This window comes from Dermacentor variabilis, chromosome 4 (assembly GCF_050947875.1).
Source record: "Dermacentor variabilis isolate Ectoservices chromosome 4, ASM5094787v1, whole genome shotgun sequence".
Classification (NCBI taxonomy): Eukaryota; Metazoa; Arthropoda; class Arachnida; order Ixodida; family Ixodidae; genus Dermacentor; species Dermacentor variabilis.
Window position 1 is genome coordinate 96,949,693 of NC_134571.1, and position 16,480 is coordinate 96,966,172.

The 16,480-nt window shown below is 38.7% G+C and overlaps 1 protein-coding gene across 7 annotated transcripts in view; it reads left to right on the plus strand.

Annotated features, from left to right (window-relative positions):
* The first annotated feature begins 2,876 nt into the window (after window positions 1-2,876).
* The window catches only part of LOC142579551 (uncharacterized), a 32,221-nt gene continuing 18,617 nt past the window's right edge, over window positions 2,877-16,480 (plus strand). For 5 of the 7 annotated variants that reach the window (XR_012827401.1, XR_012827400.1, XR_012827402.1 and 2 more), the window contains exons 1-2: window positions 9,228-9,305; window positions 10,645-10,779. Coding sequence is in view for 1 of the 7 variants with exons in the window: in XM_075689886.1 (XP_075546001.1) it covers window positions 9,284-9,305; window positions 10,645-10,779 (157 nt within the window). In the remaining 6 variants the exon portion in view is untranslated. The other 2 variants (XR_012827405.1, XR_012827404.1) reach the window with 2 other exon arrangements.

A 16,480-nucleotide genomic window follows, 5' to 3' on the forward strand; every position in this document is an offset into this window, starting at 1 on the left:
TCATCACACACGCGCGTCACAAGCACAACTGCTCACAATGTATTTTGAACGTGGTGCTAGATCACTGGCTACTGTCAAAATACATTGCATAACATCAATTCCCACAATGCACAGGATTTGCATAACTTTTTTTTTTCCCAAACTGCCCGATTTTAGGACATTTTCACAGTGGCCATCATGTGTCATAAATTGTGCTTGTCAGTTTTTTTATTCTGCATTTGTCTGCCTTTATCTTCATTTCCTTGCTTCCCCTAAAATAAGTGTATTCATGTACTTTCAGTCACAGTGTTGAAGAAGTTGGAGTTCTTACGTTGGAGCATTTTTATTCCGATTTCTGTTCTGTTCTGTTCAGCATTACATGTATTTTGGTATTCTGCTTGTTTTATCAGACTTTTATTGTTTTTAACACTTGCTATGACAGCAAAATATTGTTCGATAACCAATTTACTTTTTGTATTACCTTTCGAGTGCTCAAGTTGCAATTGTGAGTTCTCTACCTATGCTGGTGCAAGAGACGGTCAATGTGGCAAAATTTTTCTAATCTTATTTTGTTGTTGTTTTGTGTTTCTTGTGTGGTGATTTCTTTTACTCTATGGTGGTTTGCTGCTCATCAAGAAGCATTTAATACCTGCCCATTTTCATTTTAACACATCTCGGATATTAATCTAGCGTTTATTCATTCTGGGCAGCATTTAATGTTTTGTTTTTGTTATGTAGGTTGTTAAGGTTGCCCTCTCAGTGGCAATTTAAAAGGTTGAAATTTGTAATTATGATAGAATAGGTGGCTCTTACTTCATAATCTTTTTTCGACCAGCTGCTATAAAAGAGGAAGCCGCTGCTACAAATTGCCAGTTTTTCCGCTACAATATAAGCTCGAAAACGCTTTTGGTCAGATCCACTATTCTATCTAGTTTGGCCCCTTCTCAAAGGTGCTGTTGCCTCTTTCTTCATAGTGCACTATTTATCTGTGTATTTGTTATACTTATCAACTTCTCTTATGCATGGCAAAACAAATAATGATGCATGAAAACGGTTTAGAGGAAGATCTGCAATAATGCTGCAGTAGCGTCTGACCACAGTGCATAGACATACTTGACCATTGAACATTGCTGTGTTTTCTAGATTTGATGCTCAAATGTGTACCATCTACTGCAGTACATCAGGGTGCAAATAATGCCCACTAATGTTTTACTTCACGGACTGTTATGCAGTAAATACCTGTGACCATAAATAAGCACCATAACGGCACGAAATATGTATTAATGTAGCATGCTCGATCAAAATTAGGCAGTCTCACTTCAAAACTGCACAATAGTACAAGCACGCTTCCTGTCACCTCGGGAACAGTATAGTGTTGCATGTTGTAGGAGAAAAGGATTCATTCTTGTATGATCCACGTAGAAGGGAGAGCTCATGTTTGTATATCTATGGTGCCAACGACTTTGTGATTAAGGGGCTTGAGCTTGTGCTCCACAGTGCTTGTATTGATATTGTACTGAGAACACCATTTGTGTCCATACTATTTAGATAATGTAAGCTGCACTTGGGTTGCTTTCATCACTGCTGCATAGGCTTTGCTGAAGGGCGTGAAACTTAATGAAACTGTCGACAGGGTCAGAGTGGATGACATTTTTTATAACGAGATACAAACGTTTGCTCTGCCAAATATGACAAAGAAAATCCTATTAAACTGACAGTAATATAATTTTTTTTCACTATGTTATATGTTTCTTCAAAATATTGAAGACTTCATAAAAACATTACTTGCCTGCAGCATGTACAAATGCTGCATTCTATATTCTCTCACGTTTGGATTTTTCTCAAATCAAAATTTTTTTCTTTGTGAAAACATGTGTCAGCTTTGCAAACTTTATCGTTGAGCACTCATAGACACCCCGCAACATGGGTTCTGAGAAGGGCCATCTGCAACACAACTGCTGAAATCCGCCCGCAACATTGCAGCCATATTAGACAAGCAAGGCCAAGTTGACATGATCTTTTTAGACATTGAAAAAAGTTTTGACCACATGTCCCATTCAAAGCTTTTAATTAAACAGACGCCTACACTAGAAAACACTTTACTCAGGTAGATTGAAGCTTACCTTTCCTTTCTAAAACAAAGGGTTACTGTTGATGGTGCTAGCTCTGATTCACAGTAAGTGGTGTCAGGCATCTCGCAGGGATCAGTGACAGCGCCACTTTTTTTCGTAATTTTCATTAAGGACATTGCACTAAGCATTCCAGGAAGCATAAGGTCATTTACAGATGACTGCATCTTGAAGGTGTATCGTGAATTTCATAGTCGCCGTAACAAGGACCTCTTAAATTTGGCATTATTAAAAATATGTTCCTGTTGCACAACAATGCGAATGAAAGTAAATTATGAAAAATCAATGGGCTTTGACTATAATGCGGAAATGGCATCCCCTTTAATCTGTCTACGCATGACCATAAACTCTCTTTTGTAATGTCTTTTAAGTATTTAGGTGTCATATTCAGCTCAGATTTTAAATAGAACAAACATGTCTCCTACGTTGGAAAGAAAGCCTTACTGCAATTGGGCTTCTTAAGAAGGTCTCTGAGAAGGTCCACACCAGAAATAAGGTTACTTTTATACAAAACACTTATTTACCACATCCTCGAATTAGTTCAGTGGTTTGAGATTCCTGTAGTCAAAGTAACGTTAGAAAACTTGAAAGCATCCAAAGAAAGGCAATTATGTTTGTATACAATTTGCATAGCTGTCACATCTTACTGTGCACTTATTTAAAACAGGCAAATATCGAGTTATTACAGACACGACAATGTAATAACAGAGTCAAATAAATGTTTTTTTTATTTACTATGGGAAGCTAGGCATTGACAAAGGTGCTTTTCATCAATCACACAGTGCTCCACACGCTCCCAGCATTCAAAGGAACTGAGGGAATACACTGGTAAAAAGAATGCATTCAAAAACTCATTCTTCCCGGGCACTGTTACAGAATGGAATTGTCTGCCCGCAAAAACAGTTGCGTGTATAGACGTGCAGTCATTCATATCCACACTTAGGGGGCAATCTTAACAGCGCTCATTTTATTTTTTTGTACTATTATCTCATTTCAGGCATTGGCCACTATTTTCAGCCACAACTGATGGTGATTTTTCTTGCAGTTCACTGTTATTGCTCAAATGTACGCACAGTTATTTTTATTACTATATTTTTTAATTGTGTGTTTTTCCGTTGTTTCAGATGTATAGGATCCACTGTTTTCTGTCCACATGATACACTCTTTCATGCCTTATTTTACATTAAGTGTATTGTTTTACATTATTTTTGTTTTCTCACTGTAATGTGTTTGGCGCTCTTTGGCCAGAGGTGGCCCTTGCACCATAAAAACCCATTAATCAGTCTCCTGCTTATGGCCCTATCAGGGCTAGCAGTACTTCTGAAATAAATGAATAAATAAATAAATAAATAAGTAAATAAATAAATAAATAAGTAAATAAACAAATTAATCAGATTATTGACCAAATGACAAAAGTTGGTCAGCCATGCTTTTATTTATTATCTTACCTGAAATCTTCCTCAAGACCACTTGAAAAAAATAAAGAAATAATCCTTGGCATTATTATTTATCTTCTCTTATTTCTTTTGCATTTTGTAATTGTAGTTGGGTTTTTATTGTTTCATTGTGCAGGACCAAGTCATTATTCCTCTCCAACAACTGATGAGGATGAGTAGTCACAGAAAGGACACCTCCACCACTGTGAGTTCTTTGACTACACAACTGAAAAATTGTTATGTCTGAAAGCACACAGAAGGGTCCACACAGGCAAGAATCCATTTAAGTGTCATTTGTACCCTTAGAGCTTCTCGCGAAGGTCTAAGCTCAAAGAACAGCTACACATTAAAATAAAGCGAAGGGGGGGGGGGGGGGTTATGAGGCAAAACCATGATCTAATTATGAGGCACATCATAGCAGAGGACTCGGATTAATTTTGACCATCTGGAGTTCTTTAACGTGAACCTAAATCTAAGTGCATGACCATTCTTGCATTTCGCCCCCATCAAAATGCAGCCGCCACGGCCGTGATTTGATTCCATGACCTCGTGCTTAGCAACACAGCACCATAACCACTAAGAAACCGCAGCAGGCCACATCAACAAAAGCAAGAACAAATTTCAGGGCACTTCATGCTTTCTGAGCTTCTTGCCAGAGTCTGTCTTAAAACTCTAATCTGGCTAAGATTACGCCATCCCATAGAATATGAACTAGTGAAGCTGGAATTCAGTAACTGCTTTCTTGCTCAGGACAACAAGGATTTCATATTTGGCTGCATTTACCGTTCTCCTTCATCATCAGTTAATGATTTCTGTACTAATCTTGATCATATCTTACACACTATATCACTAGAAAATAAGAATGTTGTTATGATGGGTGATATAAATATTAATTTACTAGATGAAACATCACCCATATGTATTCACTATACTAGTTTGTTCCATAGCTACGGATATGATTGTTTAATTGACGTCCCCACACGGGAAGTTTCTAACGGCACTGGTACACTTAGTGATCATGCTCTTTCTAATCTCCTTCATTCACCAGAGGCAAGAGTTTTGCACATCGACATTACTGATCATTATCCCCTGCTCTTACGCTTTAACTCCAACGTACGACCTTGCCCACTTACACATACTAAAGACGTTCTGGACAAAGTCGGCTTCATAACTGCTGTTGCTAATACAAATTGGTCTGAAATTAAATCACTAAACGACCCACAGAAAGCATTTTCCACATTTTTTTCACGTATTATATCATACCTACGGCAGTTCACCTGCAAAAAGAAATGTAAAAAAACTGTAGCATTTTCTCACAATCCATGGATCTCGCAGCAGTTATTAACAGCTTTACGTAAACGGGATAACTTATATAGGAAGACCAAAAGGCAACCGTTTAACATGAACTTACGTGCCCGATATAAAAACTTCTGTAACACTCTTACCTGTAAACTAAAATCAGCTAAGCGACTGTATTTCGAGCAAAAAATTTTACAGGCGGCTAATAACAGTAAAAAAAAAATGGGACATCGTCAACTCTTTCTTAAACAGGAACACACGACTAAACCACGTATCTAGAATTTTAAATAATGGAGTCGAGCTAAATTCCCCTGCAGATATGGCTGAGGCTTTTAGTAGTTTTTTCTTTCCTAACACTTTACCTTCCTCTACACAGACCATCAGCATGAACCGTCTTCCTCATTCATTCTTTTTATTTCCTACAACGCCGGAAGAAATAACTGCAGTTATAAATAATCTAAAAGTGACAAGCGCTGGAATTGATGAAATCCACCCTGCTAACATTAAATTAATTGTGCACTTAATTTCAGATATACTTTCATTTATTGTTAATTTATTTTTCAAGACTGGTTTATTTCCTTCTGAACTTAAGCGTGGCAAAGTCATCCCAGTTTTTAAGAAAGGCGATAGCTCATTAATAAATAATTACCGACCTATTTGCATTCTACCATTCTTTGGGAAAGTTATTGAGAAACTAATTGAAATACGGCTAACGAAATACCTTTCCAAATTTAATATTCTCTCTTCATGCCAGTTTGGTTTTCGCCACGGATATTCCACAGAGATGGCACTTATTCATCTTACTGATCAACTAAAAAAATTAATCGACGAAGGATTTCTCGCCGCTTCAGTTTTTATCGATTTAACGCAAGCATTTGATAGCATAAATCATAATATCCTTTTTTCGAAGCTCGAAGCTATTGGCATTTGTGGGCCTGCCCTCTCACTACTATAAAGCTACTTATATAACAGAGTTCAAGTTGTTTCCATTTCCAACGCTTATTCTAGACAGCGAATTACTAACGTTGGTGTGCCCCAGGGATCTATCCTGGGTCCACTTCTATTCTTGGTTTATATTAATGATTTACCTAACTGTCTCTCTTCCACAAAATGCATTCTGTACGCAGATGACACCACTATATTCACATTTCATAAAGATATCTCATCTCTCGTTAATAAGTTAAATGCTGACTTAGAAAATATCCTAAGGTGGTGTAATGTTAACATGTTATCTATTAATGCAACTAAGACTAAATTTGTTGTATTCTCTTCTCATCAGCGAAACATACCATCCATTCCACCTATCACTTTCGGTTCTCACCGCCTTCCTCCAAGTTCATGTTCATCTTTTCTTGGTATTCTACTTGATTGTAATTTGAAATATCACAATCACATTGCTAACATAAAAAAGAAAATAGCTTATGGTATACGCATCTTAATTAAAACACGCCCTTACTTCTCACGTGCCACATTACTCTCGCTTTACCACTCTTTTGTCCACTCTCACATTACTTATGGCATAATATGTTGGGGTAACACCTATAATACTCATACTGCATCTCTCCAGACAGTTCAGAACCGAGCCATAAGAATAATTACTTACAGCCCACGCTTTTCTAATGCCACTTCCCTACTACGCCAGAATAACATTCTTACCATATCTGGACTCACTAAATACAACCTAGGTATTTTTTTCTACAGATTTGTGAATAATGAGCTACCATCGATCCCATTTTCGCCTTCTAACCTGATGATTCATAGTACCACCAGATTTGCGTTGAATAATAATTTTCTTTTACCAAGAATCCGTACTAACTATGGTAAGCAGTCTGTAGAATTCTCTTCCATATCAATATGGAACACGCTTCCTTTCACAATAAAAAACTCAAGATCTTTATCACATTTTAAAAGAGAACTAAAAATGTATTTTTTATTGTTAGATTAACGACAAGGATTACTGTAGTCGGTCATTGTTCGCTTTTTTCTTCTCTTTTTTGTTTTTCTTTTTTTTTTCCTCTTTTTTTTTTTCCTTTGTTGTTGTAAATAAACTGCTGGTATTTTGTTCGCGCACAATTTTGCTGCTACCATGAGATATGCTAAACCTTGTTATTTTTTTGTAATCAATCATGTATTTTGTTCTGTAACCGTTCTTTTCCTGTTGCTTGTATACTTCCTTATTATATGCTGTTGTTGCCTTTAGATGTTAACTACAATAACCGTTCTTGTACAGGAGGTCCCGATACAGTCTTTGACTATGGGACCTCCTTCTGCATACTAAGTACTTGCAATTGTGACCCAACTTCTAATAATAAATTTTTTGATTCTTTGATTCTTTGATTCTTTGGACTGATATGAAACAATCATTGAATTTCTGGTCCTCAGTATGTTCTATGGTGCATGGTATCCTTGATATCACCATGATGCACCATGATATCTATGGTGCAGATATGATCTTTTTCTTGTAGGCTCATGTTTTTGTTGCATCTTGGTTTTTCTTTATTATATTCTGTTTGAGGAATTTAATTGTTTTCTTGCGCAAAGGTGTTTTGCAGCTATTGAGTATTTAACTTTGACTAAGAATTCGAATGAGTTCTGCAGTTTTGCATGCAAAAACCACAATTTGATTATGAGGTGCACCGTAGTGGCGTACTCCAGAATCATTTTGACCACAGGGGATCTTTAACGTGCCCCCAATGGACTGGACACAAGCGTTTTTGCATTTCGCCTCTTGACTAAGAATTCCATTCACATTGTGTTTCAGAGAGCTAAATAAATTACCATGTGAAATTAAGAATTCGATGTAATCTCGTCTGGTCAGGAAGTAATGGCATAATAGGCTTCCATGTGGAACAGCGCTTCCTGAAGAAGGCTTCCGTGTGGAAGCCGAAACGTTAAACATTTTTTGACAACCCCATTTTGGTCGGCGTTCTGTATTTTTTCCTATTATGAAATTACCGTGTTTACTGAATGTGCATTGTTAATTCTTCTTGATATGTTAATTCTTCACTAACAGCATGTAATCATCTTTTCATGTACTTTTTTTTTACATTTTGTTGCGTTGGATGTTCCATGAGAAGTTAAGTAATGGCACTTGGAAGTGCATTTATTTTTGCCATTGAATGCACTTGTTATTAGATATTCATCAACAATTCAAACTTTTTGTGGAGTGTTACGATTCGTGTTCTTATTTCATTTCTTCATTGGTTCAACTACAGTCATGCTGTTACCAGTGTGGGATATTTCTCCACTTATATCTGCATGAGGTTGTATTTTGACTGAGCTATGCGGTGACATATACACTGTACACATTGCTATTGTACAAGAGGCAAGAGTATGTGCCAGTTTTTGATGAGTGTTTCTGAATACTAAAATCACTTCTCAGCATGTGTCTTTACATTTATAAACTCCAAAAATTAGCTGTGCATTGCTCACTGTGGTTACACAGTGCAGTAATGTACCATCTTGGATAAAACTAAACATATGAGCGCATGAGTGCTATAATCTCAGTGGCCCATTTCAGTATTGCATGGAGTACTAGACAATGCCTCATACAATTTATTTTATGCTGTTCAATGGCTATTGTGTTGTATTCCTTTGTCTGGTAACAACAATGGTGTACTATGGCACATTGTTTTATTCTTAACGCTGGATCTGGCCGTGGAGTGCATTTATGGTGAGCATTGCATGTTCTGAGTTATGCTAGCTCTTGCACAGCGAGACAACATACTTGGCTTACCTTTTTGTGACATGTGCATCATATTATTCTTCACTGTTCATTATTGACATGTGTAGCTTTTTTTTCCCCTTCCTGCTTAGCATTAAAAGGACTCAAATGATGGAAGTGAATGAACAATGCTGTAGCAGCATCTGACGGCACTATGCATACATACAGTCGAACCCGTTTATAACAATATTCAAGTGCCAAGAAAATGACATTGTTATAACTGGTGATTGTTATAACCTGGTTGCGCAAAAAAAAGTGCAGAAGGGACAAACATTGACTTTTGTTAGGAAGAAGTACAGTCGAACCCACTTATGGCATTACAGGTTTTAACAATACTCAGATGTAACAATGAGAAGTGTTGGCACTGTGAACTTTGGTGTGTTCTATGGTAAAACAAGCCACTTACTAGAATGTTCCCATGCTGCATTATGGGCTATAGCAATAAAATCTGGTTACTGGGTGTCTCCCTCAAACAGAAAATTAATGTGAAATCAACAAAAAGAACAAAAAAGAGAAAAGTGAGCTGCTGCATTTGCATGCTCCACACCTGCCTTTGTGCCACACAACCCACATGGCACGCCTGCATCGAATTGCCAGCCTCGAGCATCTCTCGCCTGTTTCTCCTCCGCCTTTCCAATGCACGAGTCGACATTGGAGGGGTGGAAAGGAGACAGGAGAGGGGTTGCACAAGGCCAGCAATGCATTGAAGGCATGTCATGCGGGGTGCGCAGCACAAAGGTAGGTGTGGTGAAGCTGTGGGGCATTCCAGCAAATCCGGCGGCTTGCATCTTCTTTGTTTAAGGATATAGCATTTTTTTTTTCTTTCAGTGCACACACCTAGTAGGCAGACTTAATTGTTATGACCGATAACGAGGCATCGGGGCATTGTAGTGAGCAGTTTATTCACCATAGGACACATACAAAAACAGAGGGTACCTCGACTGCTCAATGTTATAGTTGACATATTGATAAAAGTGGTATTGTTATAAGTGGGTTTTGCTGTACTGATTATTCATCATTGCTGTGTTCTAGATGTGAAGCACAGATTCCTGCCATATACTTTGGAACCCATTTGCAAAATATTAGTTTAGACCAGGCATTACATCTGGGGCACATGTGTTGTGCAGAGAAAGTTATTTCACTGACTGTTTGCAGTAAATAGCGCAGAAGATGAATCAGCCTGAAACCACAAGATGCTTGTAAGAATGAAGCATGCTTGACCAAGAGCATCCGGTCTCCATTCATGGCCTACTTGTGCAAGTGTGCTTGTTGTCGCCTAAGGGACCGGATAGTGGTTCATCCCTTAGAAGAAAAGGGGGATTTCTTTCTTTTTATGGTCAGTGTAAAAGGGAGACCCCACATTTATAAGTTTGCATTGCTATCAACATTGTGATTGAGGAGGTTATGCTTGTCCAAGAAAGTGATTATTTTGGCATCCCAGTGGGAACACCAGATGCTTAGGACTTCTATTATTTTGATAGTGGCACATTCACTTATATAGCTTTCATCATATAAGCATTGGCTGCGACTTAGGGTGCAAAACTAAATGAGAAAGTTCACATTAACACAATGGGTAACATATGCGAATATTGTGTATGGTTGTGTGTGTATCAAGCTTGAAATTTGGGAAGTTGGAAAGAATGTATCCTAAATAGCTGAAAGTGACTTTAGTATTTTTTACGCACTGTGGTGTGCATATTGTTTTTATGTGAATGTTATTAAGCATATCACGAAAGCTTTTGCTGCACCATGACAGCTTAGCATGAAAACATAGTTGTTGTATTTGGCGGAAGAACTGACAGCACATGCTAGTGCCACAGTCCACCTCTCCCACTTTAATCAATATTACAACACAAAACTTTTTTTCACTGAAAGTATGTTTGGATTTCACAAATGTGGTCATTTAGTAATGACATAAGTATTGAGCAAATGAGGAAAGTCAACAAGCTGTGCTTTGTTTGATCTTTCGTGGGGTCATCGTCAAGACCTACTGGATGAACAAAAACTCATGATTAGCACTAGCATCTGTGCGTTTGGATTGTGGCATTTTGTGAGTGGTTTTCTTTTCATTGTGCAGGATCAAGTCATTCTTCCTCTCTAACAACTGCCGAGGATGACAAGTCGCAGCAAGGACTCTTCCACCACTGTGATTTCTGTGACTATGAAACTAAAAGACTGTTTGATCTGAAAAAACATAACAGGGTCCACACAGGTGAGCGTCCATTTCAATGCCATTTGTGCCCTCAGAGTTGCTCACAAAGGTCCAAGCTGAAGGAACACCTGCGCATCCACACAGGCGAGAAGCCATTTCAGTGCCCTTCATGCCCTCTGAGCTTCTCACAAAGGCACATCCTGAATGATCATTTGTGCATCCACTCAGGTGAACGGCAATATCGGTGCCCTTTGTGCCCTCTGACTTTTGTGAATAACAGCCACCTGAAGAGGCACACACGCACCCACACGGGTGAACGACCATACTGCTGCACAGTCTGCTTCAAGTCATTTGTGCAGTCTTTTGACTTAAACAGACACATAAAGAAACACCACCACCACACCAGTCAATAGGCCACCAATCATGTATGTGCGCATTATGTATTAGAGTCTAATTATGAATCTACCTTCCTGCATAATATGCTGCATGGCATTCTAGTGCATCAGGAAGCGAGTGTTGCACCGTGTTCTCATATGTTGAACTGCTAGGCAACTTCACAGGATGTTCCGTCATAGTCTAACAAGTTGTAGGGACATTTATTGTAGTGACATTGCTTGCATTACAGTAGCCATATTCTTATGGTATGCCTTCATGTGAAGGCACAGAAAAATTAGCGTCAGTTGTCTGTAAACTACACCTTCCATGCATTTGTGTGTTCAGTAAAATATTCATGATAAATTACAAATGTTAGGCCAGTGATCAATATTTGTTGTGCCCTCCAAGTATACTACTACCTAAGCGAATACTTCCAAGTTAAAAAGCCCCTCACCAGGTTTGGGCATTGCCAACAGACAAATTTGATGCATAGGTCATGCGATGACATTTATCCAGCTATGAAGCCGTTCCACGGCGTAAAAACATTTGAACACCCTTCTTCTTGAGGGATCCCCACCTCCTGCCCGAGAATCAAGGTCACATGTATAAACGCTTGTGCATAAAACACACTCGATATAGCATCACCAGTTACGGCATTGACTTGAGTAAACCATCAAATGCAGAATGCACTAAACCTATTTCTAGCATCACAAGCTCATGACACAGGCTTGCACTTTATTTATTCTTTAAATTTTTAGGTACGTAGTTCTCTGCTGTGTGACCACCATGAGTCATGGTCATGTGGCTTCCACTCACACCACAATAATGTGAATAGACAATTCACTGCTGTGGTAAAAAAGAGAGAAGTTAAAAAAGAACTTTAAAACTGCAATCAGTTTGTTCGAAACTCTTACAGCGATTACCACTATTGCTCGTGCGTATCAAACGAGCATGGTTGGTGCGAATCATGGCTCCGGTCCGGAGGAGTTCATTTAGCAGTTTTACTTCACATTTGATTGGGGTAACACTCTGTAAGCACAAAGTTGCCATTTATCGTTGCTACAACAGCCACCTTGGCAGTACATGCATGCTCCCTTGCATCGTCAATGCGATCCCCACATTAGGCCGACGTCGAAGAGCGATAACAGTGAGAGTCCGCAGCCACATCAGCCGGGGCAGCCCGTCCGTGACACCCTCGGCACTCCTTTTGTGCCAAGAATGAAGTAAAACGTTCACTTAGGCGGCATCGAGCACGAGGGGCTCAACAGTGCACACAACGTGTGGTACTGCGCGAGTCTCTACACTAGGTATTCGATTCGCAAATCGAATTGTTCAAATGTCCACGATTCGATTCGATTCTGTAATATTCAATATTCTCACTCCCCTAATGTTGAGCGCTGGCAACGATGCATGACATATATATGACAGTGCTGTTGGCGGATGTGGCAAATTAGAGCAGTAAAAATTGTACCATTGTCACCATTTGCCCTGCCCATCCTACATGTTGTGACCCTTGTGACAAACAGCAATGGCTGTGAAATATGGACACTGTAGTTTCACTAGCGACATGCTTTTTTGTATAATACTTCAATAATGACCTGCTCATTCGGACAGAAATTGAGACAGAAATTGTTCATTGAGTAAGTCATGGTTGTTTGATTTGTTTCTCAAAATAAAATCTATCATAAAAAGCCTGTGCACTTGAGGAGTCCCGTCGCAGGGACTGACAAGCAGTGAGCTGTCGTTTCAGTGCATGGAAGTCCAAGCTGCGTCTATATGCAGACATTTGCTGCATCTCTGTGTGGGCAGTGGCTCAATTGAGGCTCAACAAAATAGTGGCAATGGGCCTAGTGTTACACTGCTGCTTGCATCATGCCTCACTGCATAGCAGTTGTTCAAACTACTACAGCCATGTTCATTGCAAACTAATTTAGGGGGGACACAGCAGCAACAAGCTCTTGACAAAGTATAAACTCCACTTTAGTGATAAAATGTGGAACGTTCTGGAGTGTGCAAGACATAGTGGAAGATATTCAGCACTGTGTACGAATCACACACCTCAGCATTTTTTTTTTTTTGATAATGTCACTATACTCCTAATTGACCAATTAGAGCCCATTAAGCAACCTGTGGTGTCTCTTGCAGCCACTGCTGCTGCTCGTCTTTGTTAGAAAAAGTGACTTGCAGTGACCTGTGGCCAGTTAAACAGGGATTTTTGTATTTAGGGGTTGAGAAACTAGTAATTTGCTGAAACCTCACATTTTTCAAAAGGAGTTTCAGTTTCCTTTTAAGCAATATGGCTGCTCTCACAGAACAGCCTATTTCAACATCTTGTTGGGACCTTTTTCTCTGCACTCACCACTCCTTTGCTGCATACAATAATTTGAAAGTGAAAGATAACCAGCAGTCCTGTCTCATCTTTAAGTAATTTTGCCATCTACATATTGTCTCAACAAAAGACACCTTGAAACACTCAATTATCACTTCTGGCTTAACTATGTACTTGTCTTTCTTCCTCTCTTGAAACATAGGGTAATGTATACGATTGCGCCATGCCATAGTGTTCAACTTAGTGGCAATGGACTGATAGAACAATTGAAATTGGGGTACTCAGAACCAGTACCATGTGGCTCCTTGTCCATAGCAATGCTTATTACGTACTTAATTCCAGATAACACCTGTACTGTGGCTTCCACCCTATATTTATCTGTAAAATTGTATTGGCTTCTAACTCTGAAAGCTTATTGTGAGTACCTATTCTCCGCATTACTTAGGGCTAAGGTGAACTTCTTTACTGTGTCACTTTTTCTGCAGGTGCTTCTATGAATCTGCTGTTTAGCTTGAGGGTACATTTATCCATTTAGATATACCGTCATGCTACCTTGTCCTGTCACTTTTTTTTGCTGCTGATTCTATCAGTACATTGTGGTAGCATGTGGAACTTTATTGGGTCATATGAGTGGTGCTATGCAAAGTTTTATAAGGTATTGTATGTACAGCCTTGTCAAAGGAAGTGAAGCCAATAGGAGCACAAGTGCTCCTTTGTCTTTGAGGAATTATTAGTTTTGTAAAGCTGTGATCAAAGGAAGTGAAGCCAATAGGAACACAAATGTTCCTTCATCCTTGAGGAATCCTTAGTGCTGTAAAACTGTGAGGAGTAAATACTCTCTGATGCTTTGACTGATGCCAACACAGCACGAGGCCAACAAGACATTTTATGTTCCGCTGCTGTCAATAACATGGTGATTCTGTTTCTTTCAGCAAGGGCTGTGCATAAGGTATTTTGCCTTGTGGCTGGCATGAGGAGTTTATTCTCGGCCATGCTGTTGTTGTCCACTTTCTCTACCTGCATGTGTATCACCAATAGGTTAACAATGCTATATTCACACTTCCACTATGTAGCAGCATTTAGAATGTGCGATGGCCTTTGTTCGTTGCTGTGTCTTTGTGAATTTTTCTTCATCACTGACTGTGGTTTCAGTACTTTTTCTGGGCATTTGATAATATGTGATCTTTTATATTCATCTCATATTTTTATTGCCTGTTGCCTTTAAGATGTGTACTCTTTCTTGGTGCTTTGTTTCATATTACTCTGTCTGAACCATGTCACATTATTCTTGGATGTAAGCCTTTCTTTACAGTAATTGAAATAATTTGTGTTTAATTAGAATTCATCTCACAGTCTTTTTTTGGAGCATTACAAGATCAGTGTGCTTTGTGAATGCATTGTTAAACATTGTTTATATGTTGTTATTTTTTTACTTGCACCTATGGAAGTGATCTTTGCAATTGTCTGTTTATAAACTTAATTTTTCACTTTCTTACTTCCACTATCCTTAGCATTTTATGCTGTTGGATGCTCCAAGAGAATTTCAGTGCCGACATTAGGAAGTTTAATTTGTTATTGCAATTAAAAACACTTGCTATGGGAGATATTTGTCAGAAAGTTAAATTGTATGCCAGTTTTTAAGACCCATCTGCTTTTTTTATTCCTACATGTTCATGTAAGACATCGACAATTCTGAAGGCACTGGTGTTACATTTTTCTCTAGTGCATAGTTCATACAGATTCTTAAGAAGTTTGAAGATTTTTTAAATTGAAAATCACATCTGCAATGCCTTCAATGGGCTGGAATATTTATGGGTCCTTAAAAAAAAAATTATTAAATTTTATTTTAACAGTAACAGTTGTTGAATGAATGATCAGACTTGCAGAGGGTCACCAAAATTTCAAGAACCAGAAGTCCAGAAAACAATTAGATACTTTATTCTGCAAGTTGGTGGGAAAAATTGTCAGTGCATTATCATATGCACCTGCCCTAATGCATGACACATCAGAATGTATTTTGCCCAATGTCAAGATAAAAATACTTGCAGTTCATGGCAGCAAATTCATAGTCGATGGCAGCGTTTTAAGTGGCATGGCATGCTCACAGCTTGCATGTGATAGCTCTCAAACACTTTGTGGGCAGTCTCCTCGTTGCCAGAGGGGAAAAATTTACAACCGCCAATGATACTCGGCAATCATTCATGACACTCTCACTATTGAATGCATTAAATGTGATCACCAAAGGAACCCTTGGAATAATTAATATGCAGAGTTCTTTTGGAAGTGCAAGTTCAAGGTGGAGTTGTTTGAAAAGAGTTCAGTCAGCGTGGGCTTTTGAAGAACAACACATCATGAACTGAGCTTCTTTCTTTATCCTTAGTAAAGAGCAAACATGCATGAGAGAACTGTTCAATGTTGAGCTCATATTACTATAGAGAACTTGAAAAAGTGTGCTGTGTCTTTGCCACAGTCGAATATTTTGCCCGAATGCTAGCCTGAGAGGTTCATTGTTGATAACACCTTATTTATTTTCATAATATTGTGGACATAAGTCCAAGCATGAGAGAGTTACAACATTGCCAACTCTCCCATATCTTCAAATCTTTCATAAACTTTATGAATTTGGGGTCATTTTAAGACTGTTGCGCCAATTTTTACAAAAATTGCTGTTTGCAAAAACGTTTCCCTTGTCAGTTCCTGAATCTCCGGTTGGGAACTTTTCCATAATAAAGAAGTGCAAGATGGGTGCATGCTTCAATCAAGTACAGTAGCACCTCGTTAATATGATTCTATTAGTATGATTTCCCAGCACCAACGTTCACGATTGAGAACACAAAAATGACCTAATACAGTTACGGTTATTTTTTACTGGTTCATATGTTCCTTAAAAACGCAATCTTGTGGCACCAACGTTCAGTAGATCGCCAAACTGCGATTGTATGATACATCTTCCAGCTGCTATATCTTATGTAAACAGGAAAAGTCGCAAGGCACGTGTGATCGAGAATACTAAGTCACCCACTGCAACAGCTTCTCTACAATACTTGCCCACCCGTC